This window comes from Dermatophagoides pteronyssinus, unplaced genomic scaffold (genome assembly GCF_027571235.1).
Source record: "Dermatophagoides pteronyssinus isolate colony J.1.1.1.1 unplaced genomic scaffold, Derpt_VIB-CSIC_2022.12 sq0025, whole genome shotgun sequence".
Classification (NCBI taxonomy): Eukaryota; Metazoa; Arthropoda; class Arachnida; order Sarcoptiformes; family Pyroglyphidae; genus Dermatophagoides; species Dermatophagoides pteronyssinus.
The window spans coordinates 113884-131597 of NW_027461549.1; the positions used below are offsets into that span (position 1 = coordinate 113884).

At 28.1% G+C, this 17714-nt stretch overlaps 3 protein-coding genes across 4 annotated transcripts; all 3 read left to right on the plus strand.

Annotated features, from left to right (window-relative positions):
- The first annotated feature begins 40 nt into the window (after positions 1-40).
- coro (protein coronin) lies at positions 41-4369 on the plus strand. The gene is made up of 7 exons (XM_027347555.2): positions 41-526; positions 2279-2533; positions 2621-3049; positions 3120-3338; positions 3395-3601; positions 3665-3766; positions 3828-4369. Exons 2-7 carry the CDS (start codon positions 2333-2335, stop codon positions 4215-4217), a joined length of 1548 nt encoding a protein of 515 aa, XP_027203356.2. The 5' UTR covers positions 41-526; positions 2279-2332; the 3' UTR covers positions 4218-4369.
- Positions 4370-7773: 3404 nt separating this feature from the next.
- LOC113797212 (PH and SEC7 domain-containing protein 1-like) lies at positions 7774-11308 on the plus strand. The gene is made up of 7 exons (XM_027347554.2): positions 7774-9308; positions 9433-9566; positions 9693-9973; positions 10038-10266; positions 10337-10484; positions 10551-10685; positions 10743-11308. Exons 1-7 carry the CDS (start codon positions 7986-7988, stop codon positions 10989-10991), a joined length of 2499 nt encoding a protein of 832 aa, XP_027203355.2. The 5' UTR covers positions 7774-7985; the 3' UTR covers positions 10992-11308.
- A 376-nt stretch (positions 11309-11684) lies between these two features.
- On the plus strand, positions 11685-17307 carry Usp7 (Ubiquitin-specific protease 7). Of its 2 annotated transcripts, none has more exons than XM_027347552.2 (14): positions 11685-12626; positions 12696-12779; positions 12842-13043; positions 13123-13261; positions 13322-13786; positions 13862-14145; positions 14207-14955; positions 15024-15501; positions 15572-15683; positions 15754-15831; positions 15952-16272; positions 16345-16416; positions 16487-16574; positions 16641-17307. In XM_027347552.2, exons 1-14 carry the CDS (start codon positions 12518-12520, stop codon positions 16751-16753), a joined length of 3294 nt encoding a protein of 1097 aa, XP_027203353.1. In that variant the 5' UTR covers positions 11685-12517; the 3' UTR covers positions 16754-17307. The 2 variants fall into 2 exon arrangements, with proteins under 2 accessions (XP_027203353.1, XP_027203354.1); XM_027347553.2 differs by having other exon boundaries at positions 11687-12626; positions 15955-16272.
- Positions 17308-17714: the final 407 nt, after the last annotated feature.

Consider the following 17714-nt stretch of genomic DNA (forward strand, 5'->3'; position numbering starts at 1 on the left):
ACATTCAAGCATTTGGCAACGTTGACATTAGTGGTTGATTAGCAAAGAAATAAAACCGACAGACATCAAATCGGCTGCCTTGTGCATGCATATTTTTTTTTATTTGTTTGCCGACAACGATTACGACTACGACGACAAACAAACAAACAAACAAACAAAAAACTGGGCAGAGACAATTGAAATGAAATGAAAAGAATTGAAAAAAAATTGAAATTTGATTCGAAAAACAAAAAAATTTATTAAATTAAAATAATTTTAAAGTGTGTGTCTGCTGTATGTGTTTTACTAATCATCATCAGTGTAATTTTTGATTTTACTTTACTCAACAAAAAACGAAAGAAATTCTTCATCGTTTTGGTTTTTCAAAAAAAGTTTTGGGCGGCTTTTTTTGTTCACTGGTGTTTTGTGTTTTTAAAAAATTTGTTGTTTATTTTTTTTCGAATCAATATTTTTTTATTATTATTCGAATTATCGATCCATTTTCTACGATTTGGTTGGGAGGGCGAAAACGAAGAAAAAAGTTTCGGTAAGTTTTGTAAAAGATGTAATACTTTTTAGTTAAGTTTGACACACCTACCAACATTGCATCTTTTAGTTTTCATATGATTTTGTTTGTTTGTTTGTTTTTTTTCGTTGAAAAATTTGTTTTCCCAATTTGGTGCTATGCCAGTCACATCATCATCAATGATCATTGTCGGTAATTATTTTCAATGTTGAATGTTTTTTTTTTCTCGACATTCATTCATTGGCTGTGTGTATAGCAACATTGGCACATTATAACAATATGATAATCATTTGAAGAAAAAAAAATGGGGGGAAAGAAATAAACTATTTTTAGGTTTATTCAGGTCGTCATCGGGTTTAACATCTAATAATAATAAATAAATACATAATACATCTATGATCATTTTCATCAATTCTAATCATTATCATCATCATTTTCCATTATTTATTGTTCATCATCATATTTCATCTCAAATCGATTTTTTTTCTTTGATTTGAGAATTGACTTCGATTTATCATCATCATCGATGATGATGATAATGATCGTATTATAATATCGAAATGAAAAAAAACAACATTCGAATCGATTGTATATCGATAGTATCGACGTTAAACAATAGTCATCATCAGAAAATTTTTCTAAAAATATAAATTTTTTCATTTTTTTTAAAAAAATATTCATGTTGTAATAATGATAATGATTAGTGTTTTTTTGTAAATCTTTAAATCCTCTCAACTTTTGAAAAAAAGAAAATCGTTTATTGGTGCCGATATTTTTTTTTTTTGCTGTTGCTTGTTTGTTTTTCCAATTGATTTGTTTGATTATTCTTTTTTCTCTCTTTTTTCTCTAGCTTGTTATCGCTCTCTATTTGTGGTTATATAGTCACTCTGTATTTAGTAATAATGATGATAATTTTGTCATCGTTTTGGTTATAATTGAGGCTAAATGCTTTGAAGAAGAAGAAAAAAAAGTTGGATTTCCTGCTTCACCAGAAAAAAAGCAACAGAGAAAGAAAGAGAAAAGGATAGGCGAAACCTAGAGATGATAATAGGCAGCCACTTGACAATTGTCGTATAGATAACAAATTTATTTTTTTTCTGGGTGATTTTTTTTTCAATTCCTGTTTTGTGTTTCGATTAGAAAATATCGATATCAAACAAACAGCAAAATACTAAAAAAAAATGTCAACATTGCTTTTCTATTAAAAGTTGAATTTTCCAAAAATAATTTTCAGTTTTTTTTTTTGTTTTTGGTGACAAAAAAAACTTTTTTTTGAATTTCATTCGAATTCAAATGTCACCATCATTGTTTGTTTTGTTTTTCTGGTGAAATGATAATGAATTTTCTTAATTGGTTCTACAGAATTTGCTCGCAGTGATTCTCAAATTTTGAATTTTTCTTTTCTTTTCGCTTGTTGAATTTCAAATGTGAGAATCACTTACCGATCGTTTTTTTTTTGTTGATTGCATCAAAAAACGACGACAACAACACACCCATATTATTATTGTTATTATTAGGCCATGATTATTTGTGATAACCATGAAAATCATTTTTTTTTCTCTCGTTTGTTTCTTGGATTTATACCAAAAAAACAAAATCAAATAAATTTACATCGTGTATCGTGATTTTTGTTTTTTGTTTTGTTAAATGTCTAAACAAGTTTATGAAGAAAATTTGTCGTTCTTGAAGCAAAAATTTTGTGTTTTTTTTTTTTGTCCTCAAACAATTTGCGGTTAACACTTGTTTAAAATTTAGTTTTGGTTTGTTTTCCAGGTGAACAGATTTGTTTTGAAGGCAAAAAATAAAATAAATAAATAAATAGAAATTATGGCATCACGTGGTATTGTACGGGCAAGTAAATTTCGTCATGTTTTTGGTCAAGCATTAAAACGTGAAAATTGTTATGATAATATACGTATATCGAAAAATTCATGGGATGGTAATTTTTGTGCTGTTAATCCAAAATTTGTTGCCATTGTTATTGAAGCGGCTGGTGGTGGTGCATTTTTAGTTTTACCATTGAAACAGGTAAGAAAAAAAAGATTTATATTTTGATGAAATAATTGAAGATGATTAATGGAAAAGCAATTTCTTTTTTTTTTCTCGCATATATAGCCTGGACGTGTTGATATTAATCATCCATTAGTTGCTGGTCATAAAGGTCCTGTATTGGATATTGCTTGGTGTCCATTTAATGATAATATTATTGCCAGTTCATCGGAAGATACAACAGTTAAAGTATGGCAAATTCCTGATCATGGTTTAACACGTACATTAACTGAACCTATTGTTGATCTTGTTGGTCATCAACGTCGTGTTGGTTTTCTTGCCTGGCATCCATCTGCTAATAATGTTCTATTATCAGCCGGTGCTGATTGTAAAATTATTATCTGGAATGTTGGTACTGGTGAAATATTATCAGCTATTTCATTACCTGATTTAATTTTTCATGTATCATGGTGTTGGAATGGTTCACGTATTGTAACAACAACAAAAGATAAAAAAATACGAATATATGATCCACGTACTGGCGATTTGGAACAGGTTTGTAACTAAAGTTTTGTCAAATTTTGTAAAACTAATTTTTTTAATATCTTTATTCATATTATAATAGGAAGGTGAAGGTCATGATGGTGCTAAACCACAACGTGCCATCTATCTTCGTGATGATCTTATCTTTACAACAGGATTCTCTAAAATGAGTGAACGACAATATTCATTACGTAGTGAATCTGATTTGAAACCATTGATTTTGGAAACATTAGACACTAGTAATGGTGTTTTATATCCATTTTATGATCCGGATGTTAATCTTTTATATCTTTGTGCTAAGGTTTGATTTAATTTTTTTTTGTTGGTAATTTTTTTAAATTTCCTATTTATTTACAGGGTGATAGTAATATACGTTATTTTGAAATTACCGATGAAGCACCATTTGTTCATTATATAAATACATACCAATCAAGTGAACCACAACGTGGTGTTGGTTTTATGCCAAAACGTGGCTGTGATGTTCATAATAATGAAATTGCTAGGCTTTTTAAATTACATTCAAAAGGTTTATGTGAAGTAATTAGTTTTACTGTGCCAAGAAAGGTAATTATTATTCATGTTTTGATTTTTGAGCATTGAATAATTTTTTTCTTCTTTCAAAAATAGTCTGAATTATTTCAAGATGATCTCTATCCGGATACAGCAGGCGATGAACCAGCATTAACAGCTGAACAATGGATTAATGGTGAAGATGCTGAACCGATTTTGGTATGCATTATTTTTGGGTTGGATGTGTTTTATGCAAATTTAACACATTGTATTTTCATAGGTATCATTGAAAGAAGGTTATCAATCGACAAAAAAACAGGATCTTAAAGTTGTAAAAAAGAAAAGCAACATATTGGATACAAAACCAACATCAAAACGATCCACAACAGATGGTGAATCTGTTTCAAGCGGTAATGCTAGTGGTGGTGGTGGTGGTGGCGGCGGTGGTGATAGTCTTGAAGCATTATTATCATCATTACCAGCACCCGGTATGACAACAGAACAGACACAAAAATTTGATGAATTAGCTATGGAAGTACATAAATTGAAAGCAATCGTATTGAAACATGAGATTAGGATTCGTGATCTTGAAAAAACATTAACATCAAATAATATAAAATTGGATACTGATGAATCATCACGTACAACTAATAATGGTGAAACACATTGAATTTGAATTTGAAGAAAACATTTGAAGAATGAAGAATTCGAATATTTTACCCCATACTACAAAGAAGAAAAAAAAATAATATTACCCATCGATTTAACTTTATCATATTTGATTTTTAAAAGAAAAAATTATTATTATTTATAAAACAAAAATCTTTCATTTTTTAAAAAATAACATCTTTACGATATTTTTTTTTATCGTTCCAAGTATTATATGTCCCCCTTCAACAAGCAAACCGAAACAAAAAATCGTGCCATTTTTCCTCACACCTATTCTTCATTCATTCATCCATCCTGATTCATCAAAAAAGAAAAACATCAGCAAAATTAAGCCAAAAAAGCCAAGAATCCTCATCAATTTCAAATTTTTTTTTAACCCTTTGCTCTCCAAAAAAAAAAACATGAATATTTTTATTTTTTCACCAAATAGAATCGATATTTACAAATTTTATAATTAATTTTTTTTTTATTATTATAAAAAAAACGTCCGTTAATGTCAAATTTTGCTTATCAATCATCATCATTATTATCATCAGTTCATCTTTGCATATTAAATAATTGAATATTTTAAACCACCTTAATGCTTCTACCAACATCACCCCCTTCCTTCCTCTCCTTTCTCCCATGATTATGATTAAAAAAAATATTGTGAAATGAAAATGAAAAATTTTTTTTTTTCTTCGAAGAGAAACTTGAATTTCGAACAAAATTCACTTGGATAATATCCGGATGCTGCTGAAATGTTTAACCTTGTTTTGCTGTCAATCTGTTTTGCTGGTTACTTGATTATCAAGTGTGAATAAGGCCATCAATGTTTTGCTGATTTTTATCCATTTAAAAAAAAATCATCTTTTTGGAGAAGAAAAAATAAGTTCATTTATGGTATAAGATGATGATGATGGCCATAAATGATTATATCATCATTGTTTGAATAAAATTCAATTTTTAACGCCCTGTATTTTTTTATTTTGTTGAAAATTTCTCATCAAACCATTCTGGAACATTGTAACTTTGTTCACCAAATTCAATGTCGATGATGATGATGATGATGGCTATATTCACATCAGTGGCAAGATAATTTCATTTTTTACGTAATTTGCTGTCGATATAAATTGTCGGTGTCCAAATGTGTGTAGGATGTAACGGATCTTGACAGAAATTTTTCATCAAATTGTGATTAATGAACAGTTTTTTCGTTGTTGTGAAAAAAAAGGTTAATTGAAAATTGTTTTTTTTCGCGCCAAATTTTGATAAATTGAATCAACGAAACACTCCCCATTTTGATGAATGGAAAAATGAGCAAAACTTTACGAATGGTTATGGTCACAATCGAAACGTTTTTTTTCATATCGAACTCTCATCGAACCAATTGAATGAAACAGAAAATTTTTGTTTGAATGAATGCGTTTCATTGTGACTTTAAACCAATTTTTTCTGCTGTTTGCTCATGTTTGTGTGTTACGCATGTTTATATGTAACATTCGATTTTTTTTGTTGTTGGAACAATTCATTCTGTTTTTTGTTTGTTTGTTTGTTCCAGGAACAATAGAATTTGAAATCTGTTTTTTTTCGTTTGTTTTGTTTGTTTCTCTTTTGTTTGTTTATTGAATTTCTGTGTGTGTGTTTCTGAAACATTGTCAAGAAAAATTTCTCTTCATCCGATCATTGTTGCAACAAACATCAATTTCCAAATTTGAGTAGAAATCATTGAAAAAAAAACAACATAATAATAATCTTCTTCTTCCTTGCGATTATGCCAAAAAAAAAAATAAAACATCACATCAGACGACGAATTATAATTAGACATCAATGTATATCGCTTGTTGTTGGTAAATAAATTTGATATTGAAAAAACAAACAAACAAACGAATGAATGAATGAATGAAAATGATTATAAAATATCAACAACAACGTTGAATCAACGACAACAACAACCAGAGAATAAAAACTTGCAATGATCATCAATTTTTTTTTTTTTTTGACGATCATCATCATTATCATCATTTGATAAACCTCGAACAAAAACAACAACGAATCTTTCAACATTTTCGAATCTTTTGAATTTCGAATCCAAACCAAAACATTCGAATCCAATCAAAAACATTCGAATGTTCAAATAGTCATCATATTCATATTCAAACTCTTTTTTGCCTCTTTCTCTCTCTTGTTTCATTTCAATTTTGGATAATTTATCTTCCCCTTCTTTATTTTTTTGAAATATATAAAGTAAGTATATCATCATCATCATCATCATCAATTGATATTTTAAAATCATTTATCATTATGTATATAGAACGAAAGAGACAAACTTTTTTTCCATCATCATCATGATGCTCATTCACACAAAATATATTTTGAAAGAAAAAAACGAAAAAACACAAGCGAGAAAATCCTAAATCAGATTTTTTCTGATTTTCCTTATGGTCTTGTTTTTTTTCTCCTCGCAAATAGACAAAATATTCAACAAACAGTAATGTAAAAAAGTTCTAGTTTTTCATTCATTCATTCATTCATATATAATCTATGTGTGTTCCTATTTCGTTCTTCTCAATAATAAATGTGATTTTTTTCGTTCGTTGTCGGGTTATAGTTAGTTAGTTAGCTAAGGGAGAATCTTTCATCATTTTTATCAACAGCAGCAATAGCAAACACACACACACAATTAGCAATATTCTATATTTGAAATGATGATTGAATAAATGAATTGATGATGATGATTTTCGTCTCTTTTCTCATTCATTTTGTTTTAGTTTGTTGTTGTTGTTGACTATTTTGTATCAAAGAATGTGTTAACCACCAAAAAATTTATATTTTTTTTCTTCATTCTTCTACAGTTGCCGTTGAATTCAAGTAAGTTTTTCAGGATTAGGATTATCCTTTTTCATCATCATGATTTTTGGGCACTCCTTGTGGTTGATGATTATGATGATGATCAATGTGAGAGTTTTTGTTTTATATGAGTGTATCCAATAGACACACATCAAGCAACCACTACATACAAATTGAATTTTAAATTTTTTGTTTTTCAATTTGTTGTTGTTGTTATTCCATCAAAATTGAATTTTTTTTAAACAACAAAAAATCATTATTCATCATCATCATCATCATTTTTGAATGTTGTCATTCGGCTGATTATTATTTCCTTTCCAATATTGCTATCTTTAGATTCTATTTATCGCATGTGTGTGTGTTGGTGGTTTATGGCTTGTTCTGATGATTGACAAACTTTATTTTTTTTTAGTTATTCATGTAAAAAACCAAAAAAATGATTTTTGAAAGTTCTGTTGTGTTGATTATCACATCAATTCAATCATTATTCAATGATTTGTGTGTTCGATTCAATTCAATTGATTTCCCTTTTTGACTTTAAAATCGACAAATTCAAGAATTCTTTTTCATTTTTTAGGATGTTTGCTACACTATAAATGGATACAATAATGTTATTTGTTTATGTAAAATGATTTTAATGGTGATATTGATCTTTGTTTTTTTTGGTTAGTCAACCGAAATCATTGAAATGTTTTGCGTTTTTTTTTTGTTCACATCTTTTTTTTCTGTCTGTTGATATAAATTGATTGATCGGTTGATTGATTGATTGATCGATTTGTTTGTGTTTTTGTGTTTATTGAATGTTTTTTTTTTGTTTTGTTTTTTGCTTCGTTTGTTTAGGCCAAATTTTTATTCTTCCTTTTTTTGAAAAAAAAAACAATACTGATCGTGATATCAAAACAATGTTTATGATTAAAGAATAACAACAACAACAACAACAATGGCAACAACAACAACAACAAGTCCAAATAATCAAGATTGGTTTCTAATGACTGGTGATCTAATTATTAATTTACGTAGTACAAAAACTGGTGATACAAATAATATTTTAAAGGGATCAAAAAATCGACGACAATTATCATCATCATCATCATCATCAAATGTAAATGGAAAAAAGAATTTGAAAAAATTTCATATTGAAAATGATGTTGAAATGATTGATACAATTTTGGATGATAATCAAAATCAATTAGAATCATCAACAATTAAATCATTTAATGATGATTGTGATTGTTTAAATAGTATACGTTCAAATTTGGAACAAAATTTACAACATGCAAAAGAAACTGATATTGATCATCATGATAATGGTGATAATAATGATGATTTATCTACAAATAATTTGAAAACTTCAACAACAACAACAACGACCACAAATAATACAAATACTATTCAATCATTATCATCAAAAATATCAAATTCATTATCATCAACAACAACAACAACAACGACGACATCATCATCATCATCGGGAAATGTATCATCTGGAATTTTATGTGATGATGATGTACAACTACAGGAACAAGAACAGGAACATCATCAGCTGCCACAGCAACAGCAACAACAACAATCTATAAAACCACCATCATCAAATTGTTCAAGTGATTATCAACATTTTTCATTTTTTGATCATCCAAATGATCAACAAGAACAACAAAAACATCAGCTTGATCAACAGCAACAGCAACAATCGGAACAAAAACAGGAAAATTGTTATGAAAATATTGGTGATTGTCGTTTTAAATCACAGGAATCAAATCTTTATAATTTAATTTCTGATGATAATGATGATGATGATGGTAATTATTCTAGATCAATGGATGAATTATCGATTGGTAGTGATGAAAGTAGTCTTTTGTATTATTCAACACCTTCAAAATTTAATGGTCAACAACAACTGCAACAACAACAAGGAATTGATACACCAAGTGCATCAAGATTAGCCAAAAGATTATATAATCTTGAAGGATTTAAAAAATCCGATGTTGCCAGACATTTATCAAAAAATAATGAATTTTGTCGTACAGTTGCGGAAGAATATTTAAAATTATTTAATTTTTCTAATCAAGAATTAGATGTTTCATTAAGATATTTTCTATCATATTTTCATTTAATTGGTGAAACACAAGAACGTGAACGTGTTTTAGTTTATTTTTCAAAACGTTATTATGAATGTAATCCAAATACTGAATTCAAAAGTATCGATTCAATACATACATTAACATGTGCATTAATGTTATTGAATACTGATCTACATGAAGAGGTAATTTGATAAAATGATGATAATTGAACAAAATCTATATTCCTAATTCATTTATTTAATTTTTTTTCTTCTAATTATTTGATGAAACAAAAACACAAAAATATCATCATAATATAATAAATAGAACATTCATCGTAAAATGACTTGTTCAAATTTTATATTCAATTTAGCCGGTATGAATGATGGTGATGATTATCCAAATAATCTACTCAAATATCTTTATTATTCGGTCAAGAATAATCCACTTGGTTGGCTTGAGTAAGTGTTTTCTTTTTTTTGTATTATTGTTTTTATTTTTAGATTTTTTGTTTTTGTTATTTATCTTTTGTCTTTTGTTCAAATTTTCATTGTATGATATTTCTTTCTTTTCTCTCTTATTTGAAGCGATGAAGATCATCCAAGAACAATAACAAAATCATCTACAAATCGTAATGTATTTGCTAAAATAACAACAATATCAAAATCGATTAGTTCACCATATGCAACATTACCAAGAAAATTTAATCAACAATTATCATCATCATCATCAATGATATCAACAACAATATCATCGGGAATAGCAACAACAAGTCCATTTATTGATCTACCAAATCCATTGGTTGCAATTGAATATAAAAAAGGTTATATTCGTCGTAAATGTTGTTATGATTCGAATGGACGTAAAAGTAAGTTTGATTTTTTTTCCGGTTGTTTGATTTTTATCATTTTATATTCACTATAAACGTTCAGCTTCAATCGGTAAACGTAGCTGGAAATTATTCTATGCAACATTACGTGATCTAGTTCTTTATCTACATAAAGATGAAAATGGATTTCGTAAATTACAATTACAAGAATGTTTTGCCAATTCAATTCGTATTCATCATTCGATTGCATCAAAAGCGGATGATTATCCTAAAAAGAAATTTGTATTTCGATTGATTACAGCAGATTATGCGGAATATTTATTTGAAACTAGGTAAGAAATTGATTTATTGATTTTGTTTCTAGTTCAAACGAATTTATTTCCATTGAAAAAAAAACATTAGTGATTCAAAAGAATTACAATCATGGATCGAAACAATCAATACAACTGCAGCTAGTCTTTCGGCACCAACATTACCTATGGCAGTTTGTTCGGATAGTCAAAAATTTAAAAAAGAAATATTTCCTGTTAGTCATACAAAATTATCATTGGTAAGTTTATTTTTCTTGGAAAAAAGAAAACTTTAAAAACATTTTCATTATTAAAAAAATTATTAGCGTGAACAATTGAAAGATCAGGAAAATAAATTATTATCATTACAAAAAGATCTGGAACAATTGTTAGAAAAATCATGTCAAAATATTAAATATCGTAAAGGATTTATGGAAAAAGAAAATTATCTACAACATGAGGTATGTTTGGATTTTATCATATAAAATTCATCAATTTTTTTCTATCCTTTTTTTTAGATAAAACGTTATCGTGTTTATGTTTCCTGTCTACGACGAGAATTGAAAAAATTACCCATACAATCTTCGAATGATCTACAACAACAACAACCACAACAACAGCATAATGATGATTCATCTATACATTCACAGAATCATCGTCAACAACAACAACAACAACAACAACAATCGTTAACTGTAAATCATCATCAAGATGATTCAAGTTTTCAATTTCGTTGTTCAGATGATTCGGATAATTCATTGAAATAAACACATGCATACACACACAGAAAATACTAAACAAATATAGCTATCTTTTTTTGAAACAAACGGCATCTTTTTCTTATTCTATTCTATTTTTTGTGATCTTTTTTTTTAAAAAAAAAATGTTATTTTTTATCTTTTTATTTTTTCCCAAAAACTTTTGAAAAAAATTGATAATTCGGATAACAAACACACACACACCGAATACAGCCATATACATTTCGTTTTTTAAACTCTATTTATTAAATAAAAAAAAAATCTATATTTTTGTGATAAATTCAAGAAAAAATGAAAATTTTAATAAAATCAGAAATTTTTTTTAACACATCAGTGCTCGCGCATAAAATCCTAACGCCAGTGCTCGCGTGGGGTATTTTTTCACCCCACCATTGATTTAACATTAAGCGAATTCGAACTTAGAAAATTTTTTTGTATAACCTGGGGTAAAAATATACCCCACGCGAGCACTAATGTGTTAAAAAAAACTTTTTCAAAAAAACTAAAACTATATTCTAATCCAACCAAACTATTTAGGTAGATATAGTCGAACAACATAAAATTGAATTCATCATCATCATCATCATCATCATAATCGAATGTGTGTGTGTAATGTGCTGCGTGCTCTGCCTTTTTTTCTTTGCATTTTAACCAGCACTTTATTGAGCTTATGTGTGTGTTGTGTGTTTGTTTGTTTGTTTGTTTCTCTCCCCTCTTTTTCTCCATTGATTCAACCGAAACAACAGCAAAGAAAAAACAAAAAAATCATTTTCTGGTTTTCTGGTGATGATTTGATTTGTTTCTTAGGATTTCTTTCTTTCTTTCTTTTTTTGATTACATATCTCAGCTGCTTTCATTTGATTTCAGGATTAATTTTTGTCATCAATTTTTAACCCCTGATCTATGTTTGGTTTGGTTGTTCAAATGTTTGTTTGTGTTTGTACATCGGTATATGATGTAATATGATGTTTGTTTTTTTCTCTATATGTTTATGCTCAACCAACAAAAAATAATAATTCAAAATATACACTGAAAAAATTTGTGATTGCCAACCATCAAGCAAAAAAAGAAAAGAAAAGAAAACCACAGAATCCTGGAACAAGAAATGAAAGAAATTTAAATCGTTAATGACAACGAAGAAAAATAGAATTTTTTGTTTTCAAAATTGGATTATTTTATTCTGAATTTGTTGAATCAATTCTATCCGTTTGTTTGAATTATTTTATTTCTTAAATTTTCTTTTGTTGTTGCTGTTGTTTGGTGAAATTTAATAATTCGATTATATCGCCGATTAATCGATTCTTCTTTTGACCGGAATTTTTGGTTCGACAAAAACCGAAAATCCCACTGATCGTCATCAACAAAATACAAAATCAATCAATTGATTTTTCTGTTAGTTTTCCGCCACCTTGTTTTCCCTGTTTTCTTTTCATCATCTGATTTTTTTTCGCTAAAACAAACATACCGGCCGGCTCTATTTTTTTGATTATTTCGTGTGTGTGAATCTGCAGCTATTTGTAATTTGACGAAAAAAAATGAGCAACAAAGTTTGGCCCGATGAAGATGAAGAACAAATGGATGTTGATATGAAAAAATGGCATTGGCGTGGTAATCCAAAAGATTTTGTGGCCGAAGATGATGATAGTAAGTTGAGATGGTTTTTTTGTTTGTTTTTGTTTTCTATCTATAATTTTCCTTTTATAATTCTTTTAGATACAGCGCCATTCCGGCTTAGTATTCCTAGTCCACAAGTTAAAACCGAAGAAGAAGAAAACATTGATGCCAATATGGAAGAAGGTTTGTTATTCTTTTTTTTAAATAAATTATTAAACAATCATTATTTTTACAAAAAAAAACAGTCGATGAATCAAGATCTGAAGCAACATTCAGTTATAAAATGGAAAATTTTAGTAAAATAAAAGATTCTGTATTAAGTCCACCAACATATGTACGTAATCTGCCATGGCGTATAATGGTTATGCCACGTACTGGACAACCAAATCAACAAGCAGTAAAAAGTTTAGGCTATTTTCTACAATGTAATGGTGAATCCGAATCAACGTAAGTTTTATAAATATTTAAATGTTTTGTTTCGTGATTTATTCATTTCTTTGTTTATTTGTTATTCAATAATGAATAGAGCATGGTCATGTAGTGCTATTGCTGAATTAAGAATACTTTCACAAAAAGAAGGTGTTGAAAATATGTCACGAAGAATTCAACATATTTTCTATAATAAAGAAAATGATTGGGGTTATAGCTATTATATTAGCTGGAATGTAAGTGTTAATTTATGATTATGATAATTATTTTATTAATTTCAAAAAAAAACTGAATAGGATTTATGCGATCCAAACAAAGGCTATATTAAAGATGATGCAGTTATATTTGAAGTTTGGGTACAAGCCGATGCACCACATGGTGTTAGTTGGGATTCAAAAAAACATACCGGATATGTTGGACTAAAAAATCAAGGCGCTACATGCTATATGAATTCATTATTACAAACATTATTTTTTACGAACAAATTACGTAAAGCTGTCTACCAAATGCCCACTGAAAGTGATGATACATCAAAAAGTGTTGCATTAGCATTACAACGTGTATTTTATGATCTACAATTTTCGGATAAACCAGTTGGAACAAAAAAATTAACAAAATCATTTGGTTGGGAAACACTTGATTCATTTATGCAACATGATGTACAAGAATTATGTCGTGTATTACTTGATAATATGGAAAGTAAAATGAAAAATACTATTGTTGAGGGTACGATTCCGAAATTATTCGAAGGAAAAATGATTGTATGTCTTTTTTATATTTAAAATTATCTTGAAAATAAGATTTTGACTTTTTTTTCTCTTTTTTTTTCACTCAAGTCATTTGTTCGATGTAAACATGTGAATTTTTCTTCATCACGTACCGAACCATTTTATGATATACAATTGAATATAAAAGATAAAAAAGATATTTATGAATCATTTGATGATTATGTTGAAGTAGAAACATTGGATGGTGAAAATAAATATGATGCCGGTGATCATGGATTTCAAGAAGCGGAAAAAGGCATCACATTTGAATCATTTCCGCCCGTATTGCATTTACATTTATTAAGATTTCAATATGATCCATTGACTGATGCTAATGTCAAAATAAATGATCGGTTTGTTTTGTTTTGTTTTTTGTTTTGTTTGAAATTTTTTAATTTTTTTTATTAATTTTAGTTTGGAATTTCCTGAAAAATTATCACTAAATAAATATTTACAGAATCCGGAAAGTACACCAGCAAATTATATATTACATGCTGTATTGGTACATTCAGGTGATAATCATGGTGGTCATTATGTTGTATTTATCAATCCAAATGGTGATGGTAAATGGTGTAAATTTGATGATGATGTTGTATCTTGTTGTTCAAAAACTGAAGCTGTTGATCATAATTTTGGTGGTAATGATGAAGAATTACCTGGAAAACATTCAACAAATGCATACATGTTGGTATATATACGTGAATCAGCTATAAGCGATGTATTACAACCAGTAACCAAAGAAGATATACCTGATCAATTAATTGAACGATTACAAGAGGAAAAGAAACAGGAAGCATTACGTCGAAAAGAACGAAATGAAGCTCATTTTTTTAATAATATAACCGTATACACTGAAGATAGTATAATGTCACATAAGGGTATTGATTTGATAAATCCAGAAAAGACACCATGTTATACATTTAAAATTTATAAATTGGGTTCATATAAAGAAAATCTAACATCCATAGCGCAACAAATGAATTATCCAACTGATGGTATTCGTTTATGGCCATTCATAACAAGAAATAATCATTCATTTCGTCCAACACGTATGATGAGTGATATGGGCAGTGTAATCGAACCATTAAATAATATGTCATTGTTTGTTGAAACTATATCGCCAGAATTACCGTATAAAACGTTACCAGAATCGGATAGCGAAGGTATGATTTTAAATTATAAAATTTTTATTCATTTTTTTTTTAAATAAAAAATTACAAATCTTTTACAGTACATGTTATGCTATTTTTCAAGTATTATGAGCCTAATCATAAATATTTAACTTATTGTGGTCTCGGACATATTGAACGTAACATAACTGTTGCTGATTTAATGCCCATTCTATGTGAAAAAGCTGGCCTACCTAAATCAACACCATTGGCCATTTATGAAGAAGAATTTTTGGCCACTGTAAATAGAATTAATGATTTGGATAAAACATTGGCTGAAGCTATTGTTGATCTATCCGATGGTGATATACTTGTTTTCCATCGTGATGATATTTTGATTGATGAATCATTATCGGTCAAAGAATATTATACTGATCTAATACATAAAGTTGAAGTGCTGTTCTGTGATAAAAACAATCCAAACGATCAGGGTTTTGTATTGGAATTATCAATGAAAATGAATTATACACAGATTGCTGACGCTGTTGCTATGCGTCTTGGTACGGAGCCAAATTTGATTCAATTTTTTAAAAATCAAAGGTAAATTTTCTTAAAATTGTTTTCGGAAAATTAATGTTTTTTTTTCTTGTTCATATTTTGAATATTGTAGCAGTTATCGTGAAGGACCGGGTTGCCCAATTCGTTGCAATTATGATGGAACACTTAAAGACATTCTTTTCTATTTTAAACCACGACAACCGAAAAAGATTTTCTATCAACATGTAAGTGATATTATTTTTTTTACTGTTGATTTAATTGTAAAATCTTTTTGTTTTTTTCTACCACCATCAGTTAAACATAAGCATACATGAGCTTGAGAACAAACGATCATTCAAGTGTACATATGTTAATAGCAAACTTAAAGAAGAGGTAGGAATGATTTAATTTGAAAATTGAAACAATTTTTGTTTTCTAATCACTTTTTGTCGTTTTTATTTTATTTTTTTTTTTGATCAATAATTAATAACAAATATCGACCATATCACCCAGAAGGAAATGGAATTATATCCCAATAAAAATGGTACTGTTAATGATTTATTGGAAGAGGCAAAAAAACAGATTGAATTAAATGAAGATTCATCACATGAATTACGTTTATTGGAAGTAGTATCAAGCAAAATAAATTATATCATAACAAATGATATATTATTGGAATGTTTGAATGCAACTGGAACTAAATCGTATCGTATCGAAGAGATACCAAAAGATCAATTAAAATTGGAACCAAACGAATTCCTATTACCGGTTGCTCATTTTCAAAAAGAATCCTATCATACGTTTGGTGTACCGTTTTTGTTGAAAGCTAAAAATGTAAGTCAATTTGTTTTTTGTTTTTTTGGTTTTGATGATTTTCATTTTCTGTTTTTCTTAATGATATTATAGAAAGAAACCTTTGCATCGATCAAGGAAAAAATACAGAAAAAGCTCGATATACCAGAAAAAGAATATGAAAAGGTTTGAAATTTTGTTGGTCATTTTGTTTTTCTTGAATAACATTCAATTGTTTTCTAATTTTTTTTTACAGTATAAATTTGCAATTATAACGGGGAGAGTTCAATATATAAATGATGAAACGAATTTTGTTTTCAACAAAGAAGATTTTGCTTCATACAGTAAGATTATGAAATTTGAAAATTTCCCAAAAAAAAATCACTAATTTTTTTAAAAATATTTTTTAGATTCAGTCAATACTCATATGCCGAAAGCATGGCTTGGTTTGGATCATGTGAATAAAACGCCTAAACGTTCACGATATACTCATCTGGAAAAAGCTATCAAAATTCATAATTGAAAAACAAACGAATGAAAAAAAAAATTCTTTTCAAATCTCGATGAATATCAATGGTGATGATGGAAATGAAAAACAAAAAGAAAGAAAGAAGAAAAAAAAATCTTTCATGTCGTTGTTGCTGATTCAGCTCGAAACATTCAAACATCAATTTTAATTTTCCTGAATGAATTCAATTATTTTATTTTATTATCAAATTTGTCCTTTTCTTCTTCTTCTTATCCTTCTTCTTTTTTTTAGATTGAATTCAATCATCAAATGTAAATGGGATGTGTAAATGAGACATGAATTTTGAAGAAGAAAAAAAAAATTATTTAATTACAAATCATATAAACACACACACACACACAACGCAGAAGAAAAGGACAGATAAATGATTAAACACACATAAACATCAAACACACACACGAAAGAAAAAAAAATCTATTCTAAACTGGCTTCTATTCATTTTAATTTCTTCTCTTGAAAAAAATACACTTTTTCTCCTATTATTATTATTATCGATTTTTTTTCTTTTAAAAACCTAAATACCTAAATATATACCTTAATTACACTAATTGATGGTGGTGATGATGATTTTTTTTTTTTTTTTGCAACAACAACGATGATACTAAACAACGACATGAATTTAGATTTTTCTTTTTCTTTTTCTTTTTTTAAATTATTGATTTGGGAAATACACATTCAATGATGATAAACAACGTATTTTTACCAATGTATTTTCGGGGTTTTTTTAAAAAAAAATGATGATTGTTGTTTCGATTTTTTTTTTTGTATGTGCGATTATGTTGATTGAAATAAATGAAAATTTTGATTCGAAAATGAAAATAATAAAAAATTTTGTTTTTTTTTTCAGTGTGACTTATAGTTCAGTTAGGTTAGGTTGCTATGACTATGACCATGACTTATAGCACAGTTCAGTGAGGTTAGGTTGCTGACAATTTTATAAAAAAATTGAGACAAA

Excerpts from the sequence above, each read along its gene's own strand:
- coro (XM_027347555.2), top strand. The coding sequence starts at position 2,333 with ATGGCATCACGTGGTATTGTACGGGCAAGTAAATTTCGTCATGTTTTT. Across the intron at positions 3,339-3,394 it reads TTTTATATCTTTGTGCTAAG|GGTGATAGTAATATACGTTA; the intron begins GTTTGATTTAAT and ends ATTTATTTACAG. Across the intron at positions 3,767-3,827 it reads AAGATGCTGAACCGATTTTG|GTATCATTGAAAGAAGGTTA; the intron begins GTATGCATTATT and ends GTATTTTCATAG.
- Usp7 (XM_027347552.2), top strand. The coding sequence starts at position 12,518 with ATGAGCAACAAAGTTTGGCCCGATGAAGATGAAGAACAAATGGATGTT. Across the intron at positions 12,627-12,695 it reads TGTGGCCGAAGATGATGATA|ATACAGCGCCATTCCGGCTT; the intron begins GTAAGTTGAGAT and ends TAATTCTTTTAG. Across the intron at positions 15,684-15,753 it reads AAAAGATTTTCTATCAACAT|TTAAACATAAGCATACATGA; the intron begins GTAAGTGATATT and ends TACCACCATCAG.
- LOC113797212 (XM_027347554.2), top strand. The coding sequence starts at position 7,986 with ATGGCAACAACAACAACAACAAGTCCAAATAATCAAGATTGGTTTCTA. Across the intron at positions 10,267-10,336 it reads GAATATTTATTTGAAACTAG|TGATTCAAAAGAATTACAAT; the intron begins GTAAGAAATTGA and ends AAAAAACATTAG. Across the intron at positions 10,485-10,550 it reads GTCATACAAAATTATCATTG|CGTGAACAATTGAAAGATCA; the intron begins GTAAGTTTATTT and ends AAAAATTATTAG.